Below are 25,086 nucleotides of genomic sequence, written 5' to 3' on the forward strand. Positions count from 1 at the left end.
ATATTCACCCTATGTGTGACATACTCTGATACTGTGCTATTTTATTATATTTCACTTTAATAAAAATATATAATGCTGGTCACAGCCTACTAGACCGATTTCATGACCTACAAGAAGAGAGTGATCTAAGAATAAAAAACACTGTTAAACCATGCCAATGAGTTTGGACTTCACCCTGACAACAGTAGTTTGGAAAGTACTGAAGGATTAAAGGCAGAAGAATGCCATGATGAAATGTGCATTTTGGAAAGAAGAGCAACACTTTGAAGAATGAACTTGGGTGGATGGATAAAGCTCCAAGACTGACTATATGAAATAAGCTAGGCTTACTGGTTATTCAGGTGAGAAATGAGGGCACATGGTAAATACCCCAAAAGCAGTAACTTCTAAAGGAAGTGGGGAGGGGAGGGGGGTGAGGAAGGAACACTTAAGACAGGAGGTATGCTGGAAAAGGGCAGAATAAGAACTTAATGAGTAAAACTGATAGGACATGGTAATCAATTATGCAAAGAGCAGATGCTAGGATGACTCCCAAGTTTTTGGCTTAGGGTATAGGTGAATGGTGGTACCATTCTCCAAGAAAGGAAATAAAGGACAAGTTGTGCATTTGTTATGCATACTGCTTATTACCATAGCAATAGGAATCTATTACATACTGAGGATGTGGAAAAAAACATCAAAATCATTATCATTACATTTCCATTCCCCTTACAGACTTTTTTTTAAACTGTACTTTCTCCCACGGTCACTTTTTCTATGGTCCATGATTGTTAGATTGTGAAATATAACTTATTTATACTCTAACTTTCTAAGCTAATTTAAAGTGGTCTCTTTGGCTGCACATTTGCTTCTTAGAGACAAAATACAGAATGATTTAGTAAAGGAGCTGCTACTCTAGTGGCAATGAATGAATTCATCTTCTTCTAGAAAAGATCTCAAGCAGAATTAAGTGTGGTACAATGAAGTGCTCTGAAACATGGCCAAAGTCAGTAATTCTGCTAAGGCTATGACTCTAGGGTGGCTTCTTACTGTTGCAGCAAAACAGTAGTTTCCATCAGTAACATTAGGTAACAGCAGAAGTCAACCATCCATGAGTCAAACCCTAGTCACTCACTGGCTTAAAATCAAAGAAAAAATCCTACTTTACATTTACAGTTATCAGAACTACAGCACAGCCATAGCATCCAAAATGAGATGAACATTTTATCTAGTTCAGCATCACCATCACTGTGGAATCAAATCTCACCCACGTGATACAAAAGCAATTCTAGTCTTAAAAACCCAAGAAATTTTGTGATAACAAAGAATATCTCAAAGTTCTATAACTACAAAACGTTAAGTATTTTTAACATTGCTACATCTGAGACTGCAATCAACAATTTACAGGGCAAACCAAAAAAAAAAAAAAATCCCCCCCCAGGGTCAAAACAAAATGGTTAATATACAAATATATATAATTTTTAAATACATAAAATTTAAACCTTATAACTGCAGCTTAAAATGAATCTTACATATTTATACAGCATTTAATTTCTGATTTTATCAACTCTGAAATATTGGTCAAGTAATTCTACCTAAAATATCAGGATATAGCTGTCTTTAATAATTAGCCAAAGAGGTAATCCAATTTTTAAAACATCAGAGGTATTCAGTTTATTTCAATAGAGTAGGAAATTAATCTTATACAGACACGTAAGAGAGCCACATTCAAATTATGAAACAGCCTCTTATTAGCTCTCCAAACTTCAGTTTCTTTTCAAGCTTCGGTTTAACCATCTCTAAAATGGTAATAAAAATATCAACACACAAAGTGGTTGTCATACTTAAAAGAGAAATTGCCTGGCAAATGATAAACACCTCTAACAATGGCAACTTTGAAGGGGCATTTGTGGGGGGTGGAGGACAGGGCGGACTAAAGATGAGTTGTACATCTAGTCTTTCAAACTCCAGGATGAAACAGTGTTTCTGAGTCACCATCATTAAATACAATTTAACTATACCCAGCTGCCTACCTTCTCTAACGCTGAAGTCTGAGAACTCCTTGTCAGAGATGAGAAACCTCAGATAGCACAGTACACAGCCTTTTCCCTCACATCACACTATAAGCATGTAGGGAGGCTGTATTTCCACAAGGCTGGCGTGAGGTCTCTTCAAGCAGAAAACCAAAAATAGAGATCTGATCTAAAATGGAGTGACTGAACTAAAGCCTGTAAACTAAATCTCCTTCAGGTAAAAGAGGAAGGACTGGGAAATTAAGCAATGAAGCATGGCAGAAAATCAGGATGTGATTTCAAAAGCTAAGGAAGAATGCAGAATTAAAGTAGGGAATTCTGACCCAATTGCTGAGTTCTCCAGGAAGACTCTGTTAAAATGTGGGTAGACAAAGTGTCAAAGCATATCAAACCTGTACCATCAATGGTTTCAAGAATCCACTTCCTAGAACAAGTCTTTAAATCACTATGTTCTGGGCAGAACTGAACATAAGCTGTTGCTCTTCTGTGTACCCGCCTCGTGAGTGAAAAAAATGTAAATTAATACCTTTATTAAAAGTATTGCACTACAACGACACACTTCTTCAGAATCTCCCAACAAAAAGCAAAAATAACTGGGAAAGTGTGTGATGATATGAATTAAAGACTACCAAATACTGTTTCAATCAGTACAAAATGTCTAGGCGGGACTCTTCATTTAGGAAGGTATGGGTGTGGGAAAAGGGACAGGACAGGCAAGGGAAGAACCGGAGTTAAATGCAGGGTAGGAACAGACGGCACAGGTATCCTTTGCTCCAAAAACAGCACAAGGAAAAAACTTCAGCTACAGTAAAAGCCAGAAATTAGGCTCTGGCATTTCCTGGGTGTGAATCAGACATGTTCTTCCAAGAGGAAAGGCAAGCCAGCTACTTACCTCTATCTAGTACCCACTGCACCAACAACAGATTGAAAAAAAAAAACAAACCAAAAGGCTAAATTAGATTTACTTCACACCAGGCTTTACCAGAGCAGGCATGATTTAAAACCAATAACACTAAAAGAAAAAAACCTCTCCTTGCTTGCTGAAGTTGAAAATCCTGCAGCAGATAAAAAAGTTATTCATTCCATAATTACAGATAAAAGGCTTAAAATCAGAAGCCTGGTTGAGATCTCAGTGGAGCACATTAAGTTAAAAATGAATGAATCAGTAAGTAGTAAAATACTAATTTTTACCTAACTTGCCCTTTTGTGGAAGTGGCAGCAACAGATAGATGAAGAGAGCAGAAACCTATTCAGTCTCTTAAATGGATCAAGTCAATCTACCTGAGAGGAAAAGCACAGGGAAAGAGGAGGCCTAAAAGGCAGAAGATAAACTTTGAAAACACCACATATTTTCCCATGGTACATCAAAAGAGGGAAATAAGTAAATAATCTACCATCACTTTAAGATATTTTGGGGAAGGTAGCTACCATGGAGAGCAGTGCTATTTCACGTCTATTAAGATATGCTTTTTAAACTAGGCTAACTCAATTTACCAAAGATTCTTAACCAAAAAAATCACTACTCTGAGAGTGGCATGGACATATATACACTACCAAATGTAAAACAGATAGCTAGTGGGAAGCAGCCACATAGCACAGGGAGATCAGCTCAGTGCTCTGTGACCACCTAGAGGGGTGGAATAGGGAGGGTGGGAGGGAGACGCAAGAGGGAGGAGATATGGGGATATATGCGTATGTATAGCTGACTTCACTTTGTTATAAAGAAGAAACTAACACACCATTGTAAAGCAATTATACTCCAATAAAGAAAAAAAAATCACTACTCTGATAATAAGCAAGACTGGTGTTTTTCCATTTTTCTTCATGTCATTCACCTATATTTTTTACTGATTCAAATCAAAACATTTTCAACTTTAATAAGAGGTATTAATTCATTGATTATTCTACTACATGCTACGATGCCGTTTATATTTAGTGCATTTGAAAAGTTGAAACTGAGTCCTAATGTTTTACTGAAATAATATAAAATGTCTTCATTCCTTAATATAAAAGTAAAACTGAGCTTAAGGAACAACTTCCTGGTAATAAAAATAGCTTTTCCTCTGCCTTCCCTGTTATGCCTGGTAGTACTGATAATGCCACTATGTAGCCTTCTACACTGAAAAAGATTTTATTGACTCTTCACTTTGTTATAAAGAAGAAACTAACACACCATTGTAAAGCAATTATACTCCAATAAAGAAAAAAAAATCACTACTCTGATAATAAGCAAGACTGGTGTTTTTCCATTTTTCTTCATGTCATTCACCTATATTTTTTACTGATTCAAATCAAAACATTTTCAACTTTAATAAGAGGTATTAATTCATTGATTATTCTACTACATGCTACGATGCCGTTTATATTTAGTGCATTTGAAAAGTTGAAACTGAGTCCTAATGTTTTACTGAAATAATATAAAATGTCTTCATTCCTTAATATAAAAGTAAAACTGAGCTTAAGGAACAACTTCCTGGTAATAAAAATAGCTTTTCCTCTGCCTTCCCTGTTATGCCTGGTAGTACTGATAATGCCACTATGTAGCCTTCTACACTGAAAAAGATTTTATTGACTCACATTCAATTACAATTCCTGAAAAAAAGCTCCATGGAGACATTACTAGACTTCTAAATTCATTTCTTCACTAATACACGACATTATTTTATCCATGTACTTTTCCACAGGTTCTGAATCAGTCTCTATGAATTAGAGAAATCAGGCAGTGAGTAAATAAGAAGTAAAAAATTTTATGATTCACTGGTTACTTCTTTAGAACATACCTGTTAAGCTGATGGTTACATGTTTGCATTTTTAAATGCTTAAATTTCTTTTTATTAAGTAAAACACCCCAGAGATAGGCAGTGTGACACCGTTTTATTTAAAATATGCTCTAGTTCATTTATTCCAACTACGGCTTCAAAAGTACGTTAAATTTAACAGAAGCCACAACAGTTTGAAGGGACTTAATATAATCCTATTGTTTTACCTCCGACATGAGGAATTCTGGAATAGTACTACACCAAATATTATTCTAAAAGTAAGGAATTATACATTTTTTGGTTATATTTTGATATAATTTTACTAATACTTCTTCAGGTAAATGTTTTAAAAGTAACTTTAACATGTTAAAAAGTCTTAAATTATTTACAAACTTAGCATATGCCAAGTAAAGATGGGAAAGCTAAAATAAGCCTTAAAGAATTTATCCTGACTTCCTGGTTGTATAGATGAAAAATGGCATGGGTCACTGACCTACCCACGACCCCACAGCTAATAGTGACAGCAATGGAACTAAAATCTAGTTTTTCTTTCCACGACACCAAATCATTTGGTTCCTTCTTTCCAACTGATTTCTCATCTCTTCAAAACTTTTTGAAATGACAACTTAGCACACCTACGGCAAAATAAAGCATCTCTCTGGATTTTATCTTTAAAATAAATAAAATCTAAAGAGTTGGAAGGATTTAACAAGATAACCAAAAGTCTTTTAGTCCAGGAATGGCATATACTAAGCAATCATCAGATGATAATTATTATTACTTTTTACTACAAGGAAGGCAGTGAATTTTTTATAGTACACATATTAGGCCTTGGATCCATTTGACAAATATTTTTAACCTGCGTGCTTAATTATCGTTAGTCGTCATGATGTTTTACTGTAACTTTACACTATGATTTATGACCCGCTCACAACGACCTTGATTTTTTTTCCTCTTGTACTTTTACAGACTGCTATATTGCAATATTTTCAAGTAATAAACTGGTCAGGTTCTTTTAGCCCTAGAGATACAGACATCCTCCACTGACTCACAAGGGATCTTAAAATACGCCCCAAATACAGCTTGAGAAAGACCACAACTTTAAATGGACTCTCCAGTTAAAATCTAGCCGTCTATTACAGTGAATGGTAACAAGTGCAAACTGCTGCCATCCATAAGCGATTTTCTTAAAACCACTCTTGAATCTGGGGGAGGGAGGCAGAAGGTCAGTAAAGGAGCAAACTATTTCTCCTCCTGCAAGTCTTCTGAAGCCTCACCCAGCGATCTGGAAATGAATGAAAGGCTGTGATGGCAAGGATAAATCCCAGATCCCTACACAGGTCTCCGGCCGCGGGTACAGAGAGGGAAACTACAGTTCACACGCGAGAAGCTTAGGGCACAGGTTTTTTTTAAATTAAACACACACACACACACGAAAAACTACCCCCAAATCATCTTGAATGGAGCACGAACCCACCCACCACCAGTTATAGGAGGGGCAGTTGGCGGGCGGCTGCAGCTCTGGCTGAAGATGCTGGGAGAAAGGCCAGGCCTCAGGCGGGCAGGGTACGCAGAAGACCCGGGGTTCTGAACCGGAGCGAGGGCAGGTGCGGGCAGGGAACAGGGCGCGGAACAGGGGCGCAGCCAGGGGCGGGCGGCCGGGCGCCGGGCTGCAGGGGCCGGGGGCGGCCGTGGCGTTCTCGCGCCTGCACACACTCACCGGCGCCGGGGGCTCGCCTCTCCCCGCCGCTGTTCTCGCGGCCGCCGGCGGCTCTTCCCCCTCCACCTCCGCTTCTTCCCCCTCCGCCTCCTCCTCCTCCTCTAGTGCCGCCGCCACCGCCCAAGCCGGGCTGCGCTCCCCTTCCGCTTCCGGGAGCCAGAGCGCCGGGGCCGGCGGGTTAGGTGTGCGCCGCCCGCGCGGTGGAGTGACCAGCTGCCGCCGCCGCCGCCGCCGCCGCCGCGGTCCCAGCTGGGCGACCGGGAGCCGCGATGGGAGCCGCCGAGGGCCTAAAGACCAGAAATCGCGCCTCGAGCGCGCGAAGACGCGCGGCGGCAGCGTGCCCTGTCGGACAGCCATCACCCGAACACCCGTACCTGACGCACCTCGGCGCCGCCGCCCTCCCCGGCTGCCACCTTCCCAGCTCTGCCCACGCTCTCCTCCTCCTTCCACACCGTTGTCCCTGCTCTCCTGAGTGACTGGAGAAGGGCCTTTCTTTAAGGATCGCATTTATCCTCCTTCCGTACTTCGGGGGGGATGCCCCACGGGCCTCTCTACCCCTAACGCGCTCTGGATGTCCTCTGGTACCTTGCTTCAAATTGCAGTCCCCAGCATCAGCATCCTCTGGGAACTTGTTAGAAATGCACCATTTCAGGGCTGCTGAATCAGTATCTGTATTTTAACAAGATCTACAAATGATTCCTACACGTGCACCTTAAAGTTTGAAAAGCACTGGCCTCTAGTGAATGGTCTTTCCCACTTCAAGAACCACAGTTGCCCAAGACATCCATGATTTTTTCCTATTCCTGTCGGCAACCAAAATCCATACTGAAACAAGCTTTACTTAGTGTTTCAGATGCCATCCAAAAGTTGCTGGCTTTCCCATCCCTGCAACCTAGGAAAAATAAATTGACTCTACACTGCAAATAATCCACCTCCCAAAATCAATTCGTATCTTCATCAAACATCAGAGATATGCTAAAACCTTCCCTCTCCCCACTCACCTCAGCTGAACAATACTTTGGGAAAGTTAAAATGTTTGCAGTAACCTGGAACTAGAGCTTTGTGCCTGCATGCCATGGGAGGAATAATGTGGGAATGGAAGAAATATTACCTGCTACATAAAATCTGAACTCTTTATAGAATGGCATGGAAAGCCATTCTCCACAAACTGGTCCCTGCCTACCCCTCCAGTCTTACCTCGAACTAACTTGATTCTTTTGCCCATCCTACAATGCCCTCCACCTTCCTCTCTGATGATCTTAATTCCATCTGGACTTGGGAGTCAGCTCAAATCCTGCCAGCCCAGAGTTCCCTCTCTCTCAATATCACACACACTGTAGCTTATTTTGGACCCTTATGTTACCTTGTATTACTAGGTAGTTTAAAACATGTTATGTCCTGGTTTCTGAATTAATTACCAATACCTCGCAACTTTAAAGTCCTACATCAGTGGTTATCAGCGTGTGGTTCCCACACCAGTAGCATCAGAATCACCTCGGAACTCATGAGAAATCCACATTCTCCAGCTCCACCCCAGATCTACTGGATCAGAAACTTTGGGGGTGAAGCCCAGCAATCTGTATTTTAACAGGCCTTTTAGATGATTCTAATGCATGCTCATTTTAAAATTACTGAGTTAAAATATTTTCTGTTAATTCCAAAGGAACCATTGGTAGCGGTTGATTTGACTATATGCAAGTTTTATTGCTTTTCAGATTGAGAACTAAGCTCCTTCACGAATAGCTAGGTTTGAAGGTAGTCACACATTTCATAATGCTTTTGCTGTAGTAGGATTTTGTAACTGGGTTTGTTTGAAAAGAAGGAAGTAATAGTGATAACTAGTCACTTTGAGGAAGAGGAAACATGGAGTTTTGCCCCCTAAACCCTGGTACTGAATAGCATATTCTTTTGCTCTCTCTTAGCATACCCTTGTGAGAGAGAATAAGCTGTGGCAAATGATCTCAACAGGTGCCAAAATGAGACTTAGCTGATGGGCATGTGAATGCACATGACTATTGGAAGTGTACATATTTTTCATGCCATTTTCTAATGCCAACCTATTATTAGCCAAATCAGTTCCACAGGGAATTTTCTAAGAAAGGCATGGAAGGAGAGAAGTGGCAAGAAAAACATTCTCAAAATCATGAGTCTTTTTCTCATGGGCAGTATCATCAAGGGCCTATCCCTTGCACTGAAGGTCAAGTCATAGTTCTGTCATTCATGCTCAACATTGACTGTATTGTCTTGCAACCCATATACTTAGACACCTGTGTTAAAGTGAGAGAATAGGAAGACATGGCATCATATAATCCTTTTGAGGAGATTTGCTATTTAGTCTAAGGATGGAGAAAAGATATATATCATGCACTATTTTTTCCCTCCAGAATTTTAGTCTTCATGGTGCCTGTGACTGACTGCAATGTGATTATTAATCAAACTAATATTTATCTGGGAATAGAAAAAGTAGACGAGGACAAGTAGCATTGCTGCCACTGCCAATTTGGCTTCTCAACAAAGGCACGGTCAGGGCATTTATGTGGACAAACTCAGCCAATGACTGTGTTGCTGTGCCTTGACTGGGGAGGACAGAATTTTATTGCAATTTCCTAAAGTCAGTGAAAGTACAGTCCAGAGTTTAATCAGTACTGGCAAGTAGCCCTTGGCAGCTTTGGGTGGATAGCGTTCTCCACCTGCCCAGCTGGGTACCATGCCCTAAGCACCCACATTTGATGCACATTCATGATTTCTAGGTTGCTTGTAGTCCTCTCCCCCATCTGTTTGAGTGGCAGAGTGCCCATTCCACAACAGTCTAATATTCTAATAGTTATTCTTAACCTCTTTGGGGTTACACATCTCTTTGAGCATCTGCTGAAAGTTGTAGACCCTCTTCCCAACAAGTTACACAATTATATAACATGTACATACAGATGTATACATAAAGTTTCACAAGACACTTCACCTTCCCATGTCCCCAGAGATGAAGTCATGAACTTCAGGTTAAGAATGTAGAGAGTTCTATGGTCCGCAGGACGTAGAGAGTCGGTAAAATAACTCTTTCCCCCCCAAATATCAAGGATAACTCTAAAAAACACTGCATTCTTAGGAGACCGAAGAAAAGCAATGCTAACCAGAGGCGTAAACAAAGTGCTATGGGAATGCTAAAGAAGCAGCTGGTAGTGTCAACAGGGTGATTCAGGAGTAGCTTCGTGGAGAAAGTTCTTGCATCAGATAAGTGAAAATAGGATTTTGATTGGGACAGAGGATCCCTCCAGGATGAGGGAAGGTGTAAGCAAAGGCATGGAAGTGTAGAAGTACAAGTGTCGCTCTGATGTGGCTCAAATGTGAAACACATAGAAAGAGAGGAGAATGGAAAGGTAGAACAGAGCCAAATCATGGTGATCTTCAAAGACAATGAGATTTCCAATGAGGAGCCATTAAGCTTTCGGAGTAGGGTAATAGACCTGCTCTAATCTGGAAAGACTATTTGTGAGCACAGTGGCATCATCAACAGGCAGAGTGGTGGGGCATTTGGAAAAGTTCTAAATATCCTAAATTGGAACCTGTGAGTGAAACCACATGGCTTTGCCTCAACTTTTTAAGGTTGCTTGATGTTTGCTCTAGAGTTTTCTATTGAGTTAAATCAAGATGAACCCAAATACTTACAATTGGTTAGGTGGGGAAATGTATTTCGGTGAGTTTAGAGTCTGGGATGCTGAAAGAGTTAAAATCTGTTTGGTATTGAAAGAGGGAAAACCAACTTGGACTGAAAAGAGAAAAAAAAGAAAAAATGCCCTGCCACTAATCAGGCTGGGAGGACAGACACGGATGAAGGCAGCTGCAACATTAGCAGAAAACACTGTTTCTGCCAAGATCAAGCAGCAGTTAGAGATTACAATAACGACCCTCTCTTTGGGTGGTTACTGACCAGTGATGCCCCAGACCACGTGCTATTTTCATTTCTTACTAGGGATACCCAATTGCTCAGTCATCTTGACACCTTCACTTCATGACAACACCCAGTTCCTAGTTAATTGCCTCTTTTTCTAATCGTACCTCAAAACAACAACCAATGCAAAACTGATCCCTGCTTCCCTTAGACCATCTTCAAAGTCCTTCAGTGAGAGCCCAGTTCACAAAAGATGCCTACCTCTTCCTGCTTGTCTAGCAGCAGGCACTCCTCTGATGTGCCCTCCCTTTTTCCAAGGCAATAAATCTGCTTTTTTTCATGCTACAGACTTGTTCCTGGTAGTCTTTGGCTGAGTAAGTTTTAAGAACCCATTTGATAATGAAAGGTACCTGTTGTCAGGACTCAAAAGTCAAGGTTCTTCAGGAAAGAGGTCTCCCTTTCTGTGTCAAAGGCACAGCAAAGTAGCTGCGATTCTCAGCAATGAGACTCAGCAGTTTCACACGTGGACTCTTCCAACATGGGAGGAAGTGATGCCTTGGGCAGATCTCCCTGATCCCTCATCCTTTAGAGAAATATGGATTGAAATAGAAGGTTTTTAAATGCTTTTAAAAACTATTTCTGTGAGTGGTATTTTCAGAAAACAGCTTATTCTAAGTAAATGGGATTAACAGAATTCCAAGACAGAAATAAAATGGGTCTAGAAAGATGATGGCAAGTTCTGCCCTGATTCGATGCAAACAACATATTAAAAATAGGGCAATTCTGATGATGCCGATCTCTTTGCATGACAGAGAAAGACTGAGGGAGATTTTCATCGAGAAATGTTATTATAAAGAAAACAGCAAAAAGAGATGGAGAAAACCTCCAAGACAAGACAAGACCATAAAAACAGAGAAGAGGAAGACAAGTTAGAATTGGGAGCTTAAACAAAGTGAAGGGCAGAGCACCAGTAGAATCAAGAGTCCAAATAGGAGGGTTTCGTTTGGTAGAGAAGAAACGGCTGCTTAATTCTCAAAGTCAGAGCAGAGAAGAGCCAGAGGGTGACCAAGTGGGAAATCTTGAAGGGGAGAGGAGGGAGGCTAAGAGTTAAAATTCAATGGCTTCCATCTTTGTGCAGACACAAGAACAGGAGGTGCTGGGCTCTCTGAAAGGGAAAGAAAATAGGGGAATGTTCAGCACTAGGACAGAGGATGAAGAGACTAAAAGGGACAGCCCACGTGGCTCATGTGGAGATAATGTTGACTAGGGGGATAAAACCATTTCTGAGTCCTTCAAAGAAAACCCAGATGCCAGAGATAATAAAAACAGTACTTTCTGTTGTTCTGCATAATAGTACTTATGGCTGTAAAACACTTTAGAGGATTAACTTTTGTTGGTTTCCACATATACTAACTCCACAGACCTGCTTTGGATTCATGGAATCTACATCTAATATAGATGAAAAAAATCGAGGCCACGAGGCATTTCACCTTTTGACACCCTGCAGTGCCACAGCAGGAAGCTGTAGCCTTAGGTGGTAAAAAAAAAAACGTAATTGACATGGGTGCACCATCAAATAGAGATGCCTGGGAAAATTCCATAGGTAATGCAGGCTCAGAGGGTCACCGTGGAGAAGAGCAGGAGGCAAGCAAATGCGTAACTGAGGAACTCAGGGCAAGCGATGGTGAAAGACTGATGAACTATTAGAATGCACTGACCACATCTTGGGTTTATTAAATACCTGTGCTGCTTTGGATAGCAATACCTGCCAAACTGATAGACATGCATGCCACACACACACACACACACACACACACACACACACACACACACTTCTGTTGATATCTTTATTCTTTGCTCTCTTAGTCAAGGAGTAACTTTCACTGTAACTGCATTACAAAAACAAAAAGTCTGTCCCAAGCTGATACCTGTTCTAGCAAGTGACCCCCTTTTTCCCTTCACCTTTTCCTAGTCCACTTTTGCTGTTTGGGGAGAACCTGGAGATATGACCCTACAGAACCATGTAGGCAATGACGAAACGGTGCCAACCTTGGGTTCAGAAAATCCTGAAGCCAGGAATCGTCCTCGGGTCTGGATTGGTGAGTACCAGCATTCTGAGAGGCTCTTTCCTGAAGCTGTCTGATCATGGTTGTGCTGTCATTCGTTACTTGCCACAGAAATCACCAACAGTCATCACTGAAATCTTTTACGGGCATATGCTGTAAATATTTTTTTTTTTTTTTTTTTTTTGTGGTACGCGGACCTCCCTCTGCTGCGGCCTCTGCGGCCCCTCCCGTTGCGGAGCACAGGCTCCGGACGCACTGGCCCAGCGGCCATGGCTCACGGGCCCAGCAGCTCCGCGGCATGTGGGATCCTCCCAGACCGGGGCGCGAACCCGGTTCCCCTGCATCGGCAGGCGGACGCGCAACCACTGCGCCACCAGGGAAGCCCCTGCTGTAAATATTATAGGAGCATATGTTAAACTTAGACAGCGTGCAGCAGCAGCAGTTGATGCTGTTTTACGGAGACGATATTAGCAAGCATGCAAAAGTATCACGCTACCACTCCCACCATCCCTGTTCCTTACAGCTCCCCTGAAGCCTGATGCTGGACACCACAATTTTAACCCTTTAATCACAGCAGAGAATCATTCAACATCATTTCCACGGGACCAATCTTATCTCTTAAACTAGGGTTGTAGTTAATGATTGTAGATACTTTTTGTACACTCACCGCCCAACTCTCTATTTTAAACAAGAGGGCAGGAGGATCTTCTTTGACGTTTCCCAAGGCAGGAAACATTTCACCTTTCTTATAGTTCAAGCCAGTGTGAGGGAGTGCACCCTAGGAGTTGTAGGACCTGTCTGGCTTCTCCTAGGCTTTGTGTCAAGTGGAATGGGTCTTCTGGCCAGCTGGGACATTGGTCTGTCCTGATTTGTGAAATCTACTCAGAGCTAACTCACGACTTATTTGGGTTGTCTCATAAGTCCTGCTTGCTCCCCTGGGATCTCCTCCACTAGCCCACCATAAAGTCAGAAATCTCCACCTCCATACTTGAGAGAGTGAGCTAGATCCAGGAGACATCAGTTAAAATGCAAATAACTTGGTAACATGTTGGAAATATTGCTAATTTCCTTAGGAGTGATAACGATATCATTATCTTTATTACATAGGAAAACATCCTCATTCTCGGGAGATGCATACTGGAGTATTAAGGGTGAAATGTCATGATATCTGTGATTTACTTTTCAATGGTTCAACAATATAAAAATATGTAGTGAGCACACATATACACACATTCATACAAAGAGAGATAAAGCAAATATGGCAAACAACAATTGTTGAATTAGGGTGGAGGCTATGGAGGTACTCTTGGATCTATTTCTTCCAACTTTTTGGTATGTTTGAAAACCTTCATAATGAAAAAGTGGAAAAAATGCAGGCTCCCAAACATATCTCAGACCCAGTGAATCGGATGCCTTGGGTGTGAAACGAAAAACGCATTGCTTGTGAGCACCCAAAGTAAGTTTTAGGCACACTAAAATATGAGAGTTATTGCATTACAGTGCTAAATGCTAATGGAAGTATATATGCAATAGGTATATGAGAAAAAGAGGAAATGATTTGGGGGAGAAAAATCAACTCAATTAAACACCTCTGTTTCCTGTGGGCAAAAAAGTGCAATTTAGTTAACTGGGCGAGAGTAATGCTACTCATAAATTGCATGAAAATGAAACTTAAAGAACTTAAAAGAGAGCTTTGGTGGAGAACAACAGGAGGATCAAGAAGGTCTGGGAGAACAGTATGATGTTCTTGTATCCAGAAGAAGTCTGAGCAAGTGTTCAGAATTCCTGTGACCAGAATTCTGCAGTGGCTCCCACCTACTCATTATCTGCCCTGGAGGCAAAATCACCAGTGGAGCTTTAAAAAATATATCGAGTATTACCTGCTGTACCCAACCCCTACCTCCAACTATTAGAACAGAATTTCTGTATTTAAAATGCTCATGGATGATTCTAATACACAGCCAAGGTTAAGAACTAGTTAGCTGTACAATGAAACCCGAACTCTCTATTCAGTAAATTCTGTCTCCTCAAGGACGGGAAGCTGCCAGAGCCATCTTGGTACCCCGGTGGGTCAGCCCAGTGCCCGACGCTTAATCCATTCTAAATAGATGTTAACTGGATGAATACACTGATGAGCTACATAGATGAATGGACATGAATTAGGAGCCCTGGGCAATTGTAGATAATTTGAATATCCTAAAATCAAGGTGAGAGAAGGAAGGGAGCTCAAGGGTGAGGCAGAAAGGAAGAAAAGTAGACACCAAAGAAAATTCCACCTGCTTTGCCATTTTCCTTAGAGCTATGCCAGGACTCATGATCTCCTTTGCAGACAAGCAGGAGAGTGAGGGACATAAAGCCTCTTTTTTCAATCTCTGCACATGGGGGAGCCCCTTCCATGATAGGTTCACACTGTGTTCTCATGGTCCTGAAAAGCTCCAGGATATTATTTTTTTAATGGTCAAAGATTACTAAATCCCATGGATCCCAGGGCCCCTGATGGAGGCATCCTTTTAGTGTCTTACTTGAACTGCTGTAAGATGTAAAATCTGTGTATCCATTTAAATATTTATCTATTTCTTGCCTGAGGTTTGGGCAGGATGCAGGTTTCCTTTAGTAATGGAATTGTGACTTATAAAGAAGCATGTACTGGAAACTCTTGTTCTTTGTATATTGAACATAAATAGGTGTGTTTCCCTTAGCTGGTAGACAAGAGGAAGTTGTGATCATTTCCTTGAGAAACATTAACCCAACTCCCCACCCAGAGATGGGTCACTGGTGACTGTTTCTTTTGGATGAAAGGAGAAGGAACAAAATAGGAGAGAGGACGGCAATAAAATGAAAATCTGAGCTCTCTCCCGGATATGTGGGTGGATAAGTGGGGCCTGGCTTTGGAAAACTAGTATTTCAGGAAAGTCCATTCCTTTGCTCAAGGTATTATTACTCACCCACTTCACCATTGCCAACTCCTGAATGTGAACAGTAGATTAAACAAGGTGAAGAGGACCCACTGACGTATACTTAAAACTTGTCCTCTGTTCCTGACATGGAAATGTGACTTTCTTGAGATTCAGGCAGAAGAGGTTTGTGCACATGACTTCCAAGCTTTCTTCCAGCTCTTCTGGCCTCCATGCTTTCTCTCCATTCCAACTGACCAGCCCCACTGTTAGCATTTTTGGCTCATGGAAATCGCGTAGAAGCTGAGGAAAATTCTGGAGATCTCCCCTGAAGTATGTCCATATCCACAATATTTGTGCACACTTCAGGTGGGTCATGAGCCCCTCTGAAGCCACTGTTGTAAATCCTTACCATCTAATCTGCTCAAAAACCTTCAAAAACTCCCCATGGCCTACCAAATACAAGCTTAAGACCTGTTGGCTGCCTTTCAAAGCGCCCCACGCTATGTACTCTACCTATCCTTTCAAGAGCATCTCCCAAAATTCATTTATTTAGCTTTACAGGTATTAAACATCTATTCCTTACAAAACATTAAAGTTATACATTGTAGGCATAGGTGTATGTTCATGTATACATGCAAATATATAAATCTCAAAATATGTAAATACATAATATTATAGTATATACAGAAATATATCTGATATATCTAATAATACATTACAATAATGTAATATATAAAATATAAAACATATTAGAAATGGAAGAATAACAAAGATGTATAACGTACAGGACTTGCTCACTATTATTGCTTTATAATTTGCATATATTATCTCTGCTACTATATTATAAGCTACAAGGTAGGGGGAAATGTGTTTTATCTATCTTTGGTTATCTGAGGGTCCTCAGAATAGTGTCATGTATAGAATAAATGATCAGTAAAAATTCAGAGAACACATAACATTCTTAATTAGGAATTAAATTGACAGGTTAAGGAGACTATGTACACCAATAGCTTTGATAAATTATCAAAGCTAAGTTAACCACCCTCTGAAGGGAATACTTAATGCCAACTTCCTAGAATAGAGGTAAAATATATGGGAAAAAACAGCTCTAAAAACTTTTGTAAAAACAAACCAGAATCCTATATGGAGAGAAGAGTAACCATAGAGCAATTTATATAGAATATCATGCTTGTAATTAAAAACTCAGCTTTACTGTCACCCTTTCAGAAACTATTCAGTCTAAGGTAACTAATTTCTAGCACGCTCCTCTATTTTCATTCTTTGCATATCACTTATAACCATCTGATATTTTTCCTTTTCAGCTGACTGATTGATGAATTGATTGATTTTCAAATTGCTTGTCTCCTCCCACCAGAATGTGAGCTCTATAGGACCAGGGACCTTGTGTGACTTGTTTCTTTGCTATAGACACAACTATACACCTAGAGCTATATCTTGCACAAAGCTGGTGGACAAATAAATACCTGCCAAATAAAGGAACACATTCACAAAAATAATACTATGTATTATCTATGGATGTTTATGTACCTTTGCAAAAATATAAAAGGTATTGGAACTGTAAACAAGAATCTTTGGGGGTGGGGTAAGTATTGAGCGGTCAAAGTCTTGGAGGATAGAACTCAGCATGGTAGTTAAAGGAGACTTTACTTACATGAGAAATGGTTTATTTCTTTAAGAAAATAGACAAGAAGCACGAGATGACAAACATTAACTATTCTGGTGGTGAGAATCTGAGTGTCTGTTATATTGCTTTCTGTACTTTTCTCTATCTTTTAAATTTCTCAAAACAATTTTTTTAAAGGTCTGAATAGAGAAGAGTGAATTTATCCTAGCTTTACAGGATCTAAAGCTCTCTGATGTGCTGTTACCTATACTTGAGCATCACAGTAATTCTGAACTAATTATTACCAGCCTTATTTTATACAGGAGGAAAATGAGACCAAGCTTGATAAGGGGGCTTGCCGATAAGGGCAATGCTTGGCTGAGAACCTGACCTAGGGATGATTTCTCTTTCAAGAGATAACATCGCTGCCCCATCAAACATGAGGGCTAGACCAGAGGTAAAAAAAAAAAAAAAAAAAATTAGCTTTGAGGCCAATAGGCAAGAGACCTAGAAGAGTTAAATCTAAATTGATGAACAACAAATAGGTAAATATTTTAATACAAATAGAAAATATGCCTCACATGATCTTAGGCAAGTTGCTTAAAATTTTAAGGCTTGTTTTCCTCTCCTATAAAATAGGGTATTTACTTACCTCATTTGATTCTTTTTTTTTTTTTTTTTTTTGCACTGGGTGTTAGTTGAGGCTCGCGGGCTCCTTAGTTGTGGCTTGCCGGCTCCTTAGTTGCAGTACATGGGGTCCTTAGTTGCAGCAGGCAGGCTCCTTAGTTGCGGCTCCAGGGCTCCTTAGTTGTGGCTTGCCAGCTCCTTAGTTGTGGCATGAGAAGTCTTAGTTGCAGCATGCATGTGGGATCTAGTTCCCTGACCAGGGATCGAACCCAACCCCCTGCATTGGGAGCGTGGAGTCTTATCCACTACCCCACCAGGGAAGTCCCATTATCTCATTTGTTTCTTGTGAGCATTGTATAATTTATGTATTTATGTATGACATAAATTATATAATATATATATAAAAGACCCAGCGTAGTATCTGGCACTTAATAGATTGTTCAGTATTTGTGTGTTTCCTCTCAGTTTCTTATGCTGCCATGTGTTATGTTGAACAGTTAGAAATTGCCTTTTTTTTTTAATAAAAATCATTGAATATGGACAATTTTGTGAGGTTCATGCTGCTACTCTTTGAATGTGACCTCTGATAACAACCATCAGCTACCTCATCTTGAATTCACACATGAGGGAAGGGCAGAGCAGAGTTTGAATAAAACTGATGATTGTTTGGGGCTTGGGCTGGGGAGTCTATTTGCAAGGATAGATAAAAGGGATTTGCAAGAGTGTAAGGAGGAGAAGGATAGTCCAATTGGCAGAGAAGGGTTTACATAATCAGGGTTAGGCAATTGCAAGCTAGACAGCTGCTCAATAGCTTTTGGCACCAAAATATATTGACCAGCTGGGATATCATTAATGCTTAACAGTTTTATCCTCATGACCATACCTTGGCCAATTAGGTTGTCTTTGACCATCGAAGGATATGATATATTCTGATGTAAATGCCACATGTGTATCTGTGTAGCACGTATCCTGTTGCTTTGATGTGTTGTAGAATATACACTAAATATAAATGCATTCGTTTCTTCAGAACACAAGGTTAAATGGTGTGATTAAAGAGGAATAGAATTTAAATAGGCATTAATTTCTTTTAAAAAACAATTATTATTCTGAGAAATACTTTTTTTGTATATTCTGAAAGTAAAGGGATTCAAATAAAATTATTTTTAAGATGAATTTTTAGAGAATGATTTTAGAAAAAGAAATATGGGTAAGGAAAGCCAGTTCTGCACATTTTTCATGCAAATAAATACAGACAGGAGAAATGTAATGACTAAAAGACAGTGATTGAAGGACCTTAACAGAAAGCTGTTTGCAGTGTTAAAAGAAACACTTGGACCAATATCATTAGCCTATGAAGCCATTTCAGAAATGCTCTTACTAGGTAATTTCCCAATAGTGTCTTTAAATTATGGGACAGGCAAAACAAATAAGGACAAAATATAAGACAATTGAATGCCACAACATTTCCCAGAATGCTTCATACACTAAAATTTAATACGTTAAAATATTTGGAATATTTTCAGAATTTGCAACTGCGACATTGGCAAATAAAATTTGTAATACGGAGTTTTTATACAGTAGCAAAAACACAGTCATCCAAACACAGAACCCTTACTAAACTACCTAATCCAAAATGCATGTGGATAAGGATTTCACCTGTAAATTGTTTTTTTAATTTTAAATCATTTGCAGTTTATTTAATTTGACATCTACTGGAATTCCTTGGTCACTTGCATTAGCATTTCTGGATTAACCTTTAAACCTGGTACTGGTCATATATTTTTCCTTCCCCATAATTTAAGTACTAGTTTGGCTACTAATGATTGTTCCTTATCCCTATGTAAACCACTAAAAGTAACGTCAATGTTCCTTCTTCAAAGCTGGAGATCTGACATCAAGAATTTTATATGGGGAGTATCAAAAATAAGGAGGCAACCAAACAAGTTACTCCTTCTATCTATGGAACTACTTAATCATCTGATAGAAGTCAAATAAAACATGGCCTGAGGGCAAAGGCAGCTATAAGTATGAGGAATCCTTTCTACAAATACCATACAGATATGTACATATACAAGCATATATACATATATGTATAAATATATACATATAGTTTTTTGCTAATGCTGTGGTAAGCTATTAAAGAAACCCATTTTTATGGCCTAGTTTCTTTCCCTTCTTCAGATGGAAGGCTTTTACCAAAACTTGTAGACAATAGATCCTGCAATATTAGGAGCGGAAAGGACCTTAGCAATCATCTAGTTCAAGTCCCTCCTTTATAGATGAAAAATTTAAGGGGGAGAAAGCTTCTGCAACTTGTTAACATCCTACAGCCAGTTAGCGGCAGAGTCAAGACCAGATCCCAAATGGGCACCGAGAACTAGATGAATGCCATGACCTCTGAATCGTTCTTACTTTGTAAACCACATTTCTCTTAAAATATTACATACCCACTTAACATTTCAGACTGAATAATCAGCAACTTTTCGCTGATAATAGTGGGATGGCTTGTTTTTATGTTGAAAGTCCTGGGATAAAGGGATCCTGGACGTGAAATTCTGCCTGAAAGCCAGCCTGTTCAGGGTGGCCGTGCTGTTGCTCTGTCTTCACCTTGCACTGACACTCCTCCACCAGCATCACCAGCTTGACCACGGGGGCCAGGCCGGCGCAGGTGAGCTGCAAGTGCATCGTGGTGAACTTGGCAGGCAGGCAGTGAGAGCAGAAGGTGGGGGGGTGCTGTGCAGCGCCCCCGGGAAAACGAACAGAGCCGCATTTTCCAAAGCAAAGGTTGTTCTGTACAACCGCTTTCTCGCAGTCTTCATGGGTGATAGTCTAAAAGGCAAACACATCTCCATTAAATTACCTCGAGTCATTTCTTTACCATACATGATGCTGAAGCTATAGACTATAAGCAAGGATAACTGAGACTAAAATTTAAAAGTCTTTCCAGGAACTTCCCTGGCGGTCCAGGGGTTAAGACTTCGCACTCCCACTACGGGGGGCACAGGTTTGATCCCTGGTCAGGGAACTAAGATCCCACGTGCAGTGCAGCGGCCAAAAATAGAAAAAGATTTCAAAATCTTTCCAGTGTTGGATACAGTTTGCAATAATCAAGTGATGGTATCTTTAGAGCATGGAGCTACCTTAACTACATTTTTTTATTGGATACATTAATAAATTAGCCTGTAGGAAATAACTAAGGTAATATGAAAATGTTTTACTCTACACTTAAATGCCAAACTCTAAGAAATTTTGTCTAATTGGGTATTACCTGTCTGAAAATTCTAATGGCTAGCTTCTTATAAGTAATGTGCCTTACCCTTCTACTCTTCACAGTGCATTGTACAAAATAAATTCTCAGTACATGTTTGTTCAATTACTCATAGAATCGATCAGAACATCCAGAGTTTAATGTCCCATAGTACATTCAAATCTACTAAGTTGCATGGAGCAAAGTTGCAGCACCTGTGCCTCTAAATCATCATGCATGACATCATCTTTGCCTCTCCCATAACCCCATACACCTAGCTTTACATGCCCTTCAAAATATATGAGCCAAACACCTTATTTTTAAATTAATTAGCGATAGAATTCAAAATAAGACTTCAAAGGAAATTTGATATCCCAATTCTTAGGAGCAATTTTCTAATTATACATGGGCCAGCAAAGCAGTCATTATTATTTGATCATTGACTTGTCATTGCTACATATCCTTGCCTTTTCAGAATACTTAACTGCCTTGCACAGTCAATTACCTTATAATACTGCCTGCTTAATTGGGTAGCTTTACTGGACTGTAAAATTTTACTCTATCCTGCATTGCTTTTGGTTCAGTATCTTTGTGTTTAAGGACCTGATGCAATTTCTCAATTTTAATTTAACATTTGGAGTGTGGGCTTTGCCAGGACTGACTGGAGGCAGTAGATAGTAGAATGCTCCTTTGTCTTAAATAGTGTGGAATCAATCATAATCACTGCAAATCAGCCAACACAACATGAACTGGGAAACAGGCGTTTCTAAGAGCAGGAAATGTGATTTCACATCAAGATTACTTTTTGAAAGCCTATGAGAAAATATGTTAAATTAAACCATTTTTGTGATAGTAATGCTAGAACTAATATGGCAACTTCTGCCTGACAACCTCAACATATTTTATAGACCTATGAAGTAGTTAGGTGTGAAATACAGGGGCTAAGACCATCATACATGCATGTCTGGGGAGGAGTCCAATGTATCCCATCTTATCTACAAATGGAATACACCTGCTCGTCCATATCCTAATAGAGTGTAGAGATGTAGCTAGAGAGAAGTTCTAGTGATTGCTCTAAATTCCAATTTCCTAACTGGGGGTACAGTCAATTATCTCTCCAGATAAGACCACCCCGATGTAAAAATAAATAAATAAAACCCCATAAAACAAAGCTCTATGCCATCAATATGAATGATTACTATTATTAGCAGTACCATCATACCATTCTTGTAGCATTTCCAAGGTTGGAAGGAAATTTAGGGAGTATGATCATACTTTGCCAAATCCACTGATGAAGGCCCAAGGACCAAATCTGGGGAGGAGGTGAGACTCAGGCTCCTGGCACATCCGTCCCCTACTTTCCACCAGTCCCAGCTATCCACCCACTCCTGAAAACCTGGATCCCCTTCCCCACCCAGAACAGATACCTGGCTGAAGGGCACCGTCCTACAGGTCTCCCGATGCACTTCATGGCTTTTGATGGGCAGGATGATCCCCTGAGAAACTGGACTCATTCTGAACATGAAACGGTGCCAGAATTTCTTGGCTTCTTCCCGAAGAGGAGATTTCTCCGCGGGCATCCCATCCTTTGGCTGAGTGAGACCCTGGGTCCCAGGGAAGAATTGCTCACTGACTGAGCCCTGGGGTGGGTGCAGCTCTCTCTCAGGCTTCTTCCAGAATCTCCCAAACCTGGACAGCATCTTTTCTCTCTGCCTCTGGCCTTCCCCTGCAGTGCTGGCACCTATTAGGTGTGGCACTGCCACAAACAGATCTGGCTTCTCCTCAGCTTCCTCATGGTTGCCCAAGGAGAGCTCTCTGCGATGCCTTTCTAGGAGCAAGAGAGAAACAGAATTGTGACCCTGGCGGCCGTCCCCGTGCCTTGCAGCTCTCCCTAGAGGCAGGAGAAGCAGCTGAAGAAAGAGAAGATGCATGCTGTCGAGGCCGAAGCTTCTTGCAGATTCACAGATGGGGAGGCCCCAAAAGAGGTTCACTCTCTGCATGACTGTGGACAGGGAGATGCTATATATAGATACCTGCCTTGTGGGGTGGGAAGGCAGGTGGTCGGTAGCCAGGCAGAGTAAACACATTCCTTGTTTGCTTGAATTATGTAGTGCTAATGGTGTCCTGCCTTCATTTTGGTTTTGTGTATTTTAGAAGGCCTCAGTGAAAGCCGGGGACCCAGGGGGTAATTAGCTGACACTTTATCGTCTGAGATTTAAAGAGCAGTATTAGTGAAAACAACACATTCTTTGCCCGGATTTCCCATCACTGTTGTTAGAAGGACCAGAGAGTAAGGTAACATTTGTGGTGCATCTGCTTTGTGCTGGGATAGAACAGACATGTTTTAAAGAGAGAAGTATATCAGATAAAAATTAACGCATACATTTAGCCAAAGATCAGGCTGTTAGGCTCTACACACACACATGCGCACACACACACACACACACACACACGCACACACACAGAAGCAGCCAAAGAAGTATAAAAATGTTGTAAGAAAGGGAAAGGAAGAACTAGAGGAATGTTAAGTTCGTTGAGCAGAGGACACTCCCTGTTACTGAGATGTGGTTAGGGTTGTTGATTTTTGCATGGTAACAGTAAAGGGAGTGTATTCTCCTTTTCCACACATGGAAACTCACAGTTCCCAAGTAATCCCCTTCACCTTAAGAATCAAATACTTGGTGCTAAATTTCACAACTGGTCAGTCATCAGATAAGCTTTTTCAATTGTTCACAAATTTCTCAACAGGATCCTAAGTAATAGACTGACAGCTCATTAGCCAGCACTGAGCACGGGGAAGCGTCTTTCCCTCAAGCCACCCTATTGACTTTTTTTTTTTTAATTTCTCTAAACAAAGAGCCAGACTTGAGAACGTGGATTCTAAGAACCAGGTTTGATAGCTCTGGGCATGAAGCTGGCTGGTCCATTCTTTACCTTACAGAATCCACATCATCTTTATTCTGCAGTAATTGATGACCAGGTTAAATAAAGATGAAGGCAAATATGACTCTTCAGGGATCAAAGGAAAATTTGTTAGATGACTGTCATTCAAAAATGTTATAAATCAGATGAGGGTATGAGAAAGGAACATATCCACAAAAATGGAACCCCAGAATTGAGTTCAGTCTACCCTCTACACTAACTGAACAGTATTTCCATTGGGAATTGACTCAGTACTTGCTTGTATTTCTCCCCTTTTAATTTAATCACCATATTGTTTGCTTTCAGTAACACACATAAGCCTGGAACATGCCCCTCCCTTTTTTTCAGTACCGATTAATCTTTCTTTCCAGGAAGTGACCCATCTGAATATTTGTTTCAGACACTAGTGTTCTTCTTAATAGTCAGGCATGATTTCTGTGAGACAAAGCGTCAAGTCCTTTTACCTACAATAATGAATTATTTTTAAGTGAACCCTCATTTTTCCAGAAATCTATCAGAAGAGATATATTTTACTTGTACCAAGTACCCATAGAACCTGTGCTAGTATTACTTAAGGTACAGTTGATTCATACTAAATGAACATTAGTATTTGCCATTTCTTTTAAAGTGTTTTTTAAAAATTGCCTGCTGTTTGAATTTCTTAATTCCCCTCAGCCATCCAATGCAATAGGCCTTCCAGAGCTAGCCACTCTAAATATAAATTACATAATTTCTATTAGCTGACCACTTAATTATAAATATGGTGTGGGAGCTAACTATGATATGTTTCCTGATTCCTTTTAGACTTTACTTTTTCGTGCCTGAAGTTCCATTGCCATCAATCACAGTTCTTCCTCAGACTGAAGACTATTCCAGAAATTCTACTCGGGGTCTCAGGTTGCTTGTCTCTGAACATAGGGTACAATTCAAATAATTTCTTTTGGATTAAGATTTGTAGAAGACTCACTTTGTGGGCCAAGCATCATATTAGATACTAGAATATGATAGAAAATGATGAAAACTTACTGCCTGCCCTCAAGTAGTCTAGTGGTATCACAGATTTTATAACTTTATTAAATTAGCTGTAGAGATGTCAGTTAGGCATATTTATCTTTTCCTTAGTCCTAAACCCCTCTTCTTCGGATACTGATTTTGGTGTTTATAAATGTCATTTAAAAATTCCTCATGGAGCATTTCCTTTTGCTTTTCTGTCACTCCTGTGGAGAAAATGTGCAAATATCTTGAAGGGTAAATCTAGCAAAATAAAGCCTTCTGTGACGAGTACTATGGTACAGAAGTCTATCTTCAACCCCTGCCTTTTACAGT

At 40.3% G+C, this 25,086-nt stretch overlaps 2 protein-coding genes across 3 annotated transcripts in view; both read right to left on the minus strand.

Annotated features, from left to right (window-relative positions):
- Nucleotides 1-6,575, minus strand: part of ZDHHC21 (zinc finger DHHC-type palmitoyltransferase 21) — a 69,455-nt gene extending 62,880 nt beyond the window's left edge. For both annotated transcript variants that reach the window (XR_449115.2, XM_007125994.4), the window contains exon 1: nt 6,492-6,575. The gene's annotated coding sequence lies outside the window, so the exon portion shown is untranslated. The remainder of the gene's footprint in view (nt 1-6,491) is intronic.
- Nucleotides 6,576-19,071: 12,496 nt separating this feature from the next.
- Nucleotides 19,072-22,784, minus strand: CER1 (cerberus 1, DAN family BMP antagonist). Its single transcript, XM_007125993.3, has 2 exons — nt 22,266-22,784; nt 19,072-20,420 (listed from the first exon to the last, which is right to left on the minus strand). The coding sequence occupies exons 1-2, from the start codon at nt 22,767-22,769 to the stop codon at nt 20,103-20,105; spliced, it is 822 nt and encodes a 273-aa protein (XP_007126055.1). The 5' UTR covers nt 22,770-22,784; the 3' UTR covers nt 19,072-20,102.
- Nucleotides 22,785-25,086: the final 2,302 nt, after the last annotated feature.

Source organism: Physeter macrocephalus, chromosome 9 (assembly GCF_002837175.3).
Source record: "Physeter macrocephalus isolate SW-GA chromosome 9, ASM283717v5, whole genome shotgun sequence".
In the NCBI taxonomy this organism is placed as follows: domain Eukaryota; kingdom Metazoa; phylum Chordata; class Mammalia; order Artiodactyla; family Physeteridae; genus Physeter; species Physeter macrocephalus.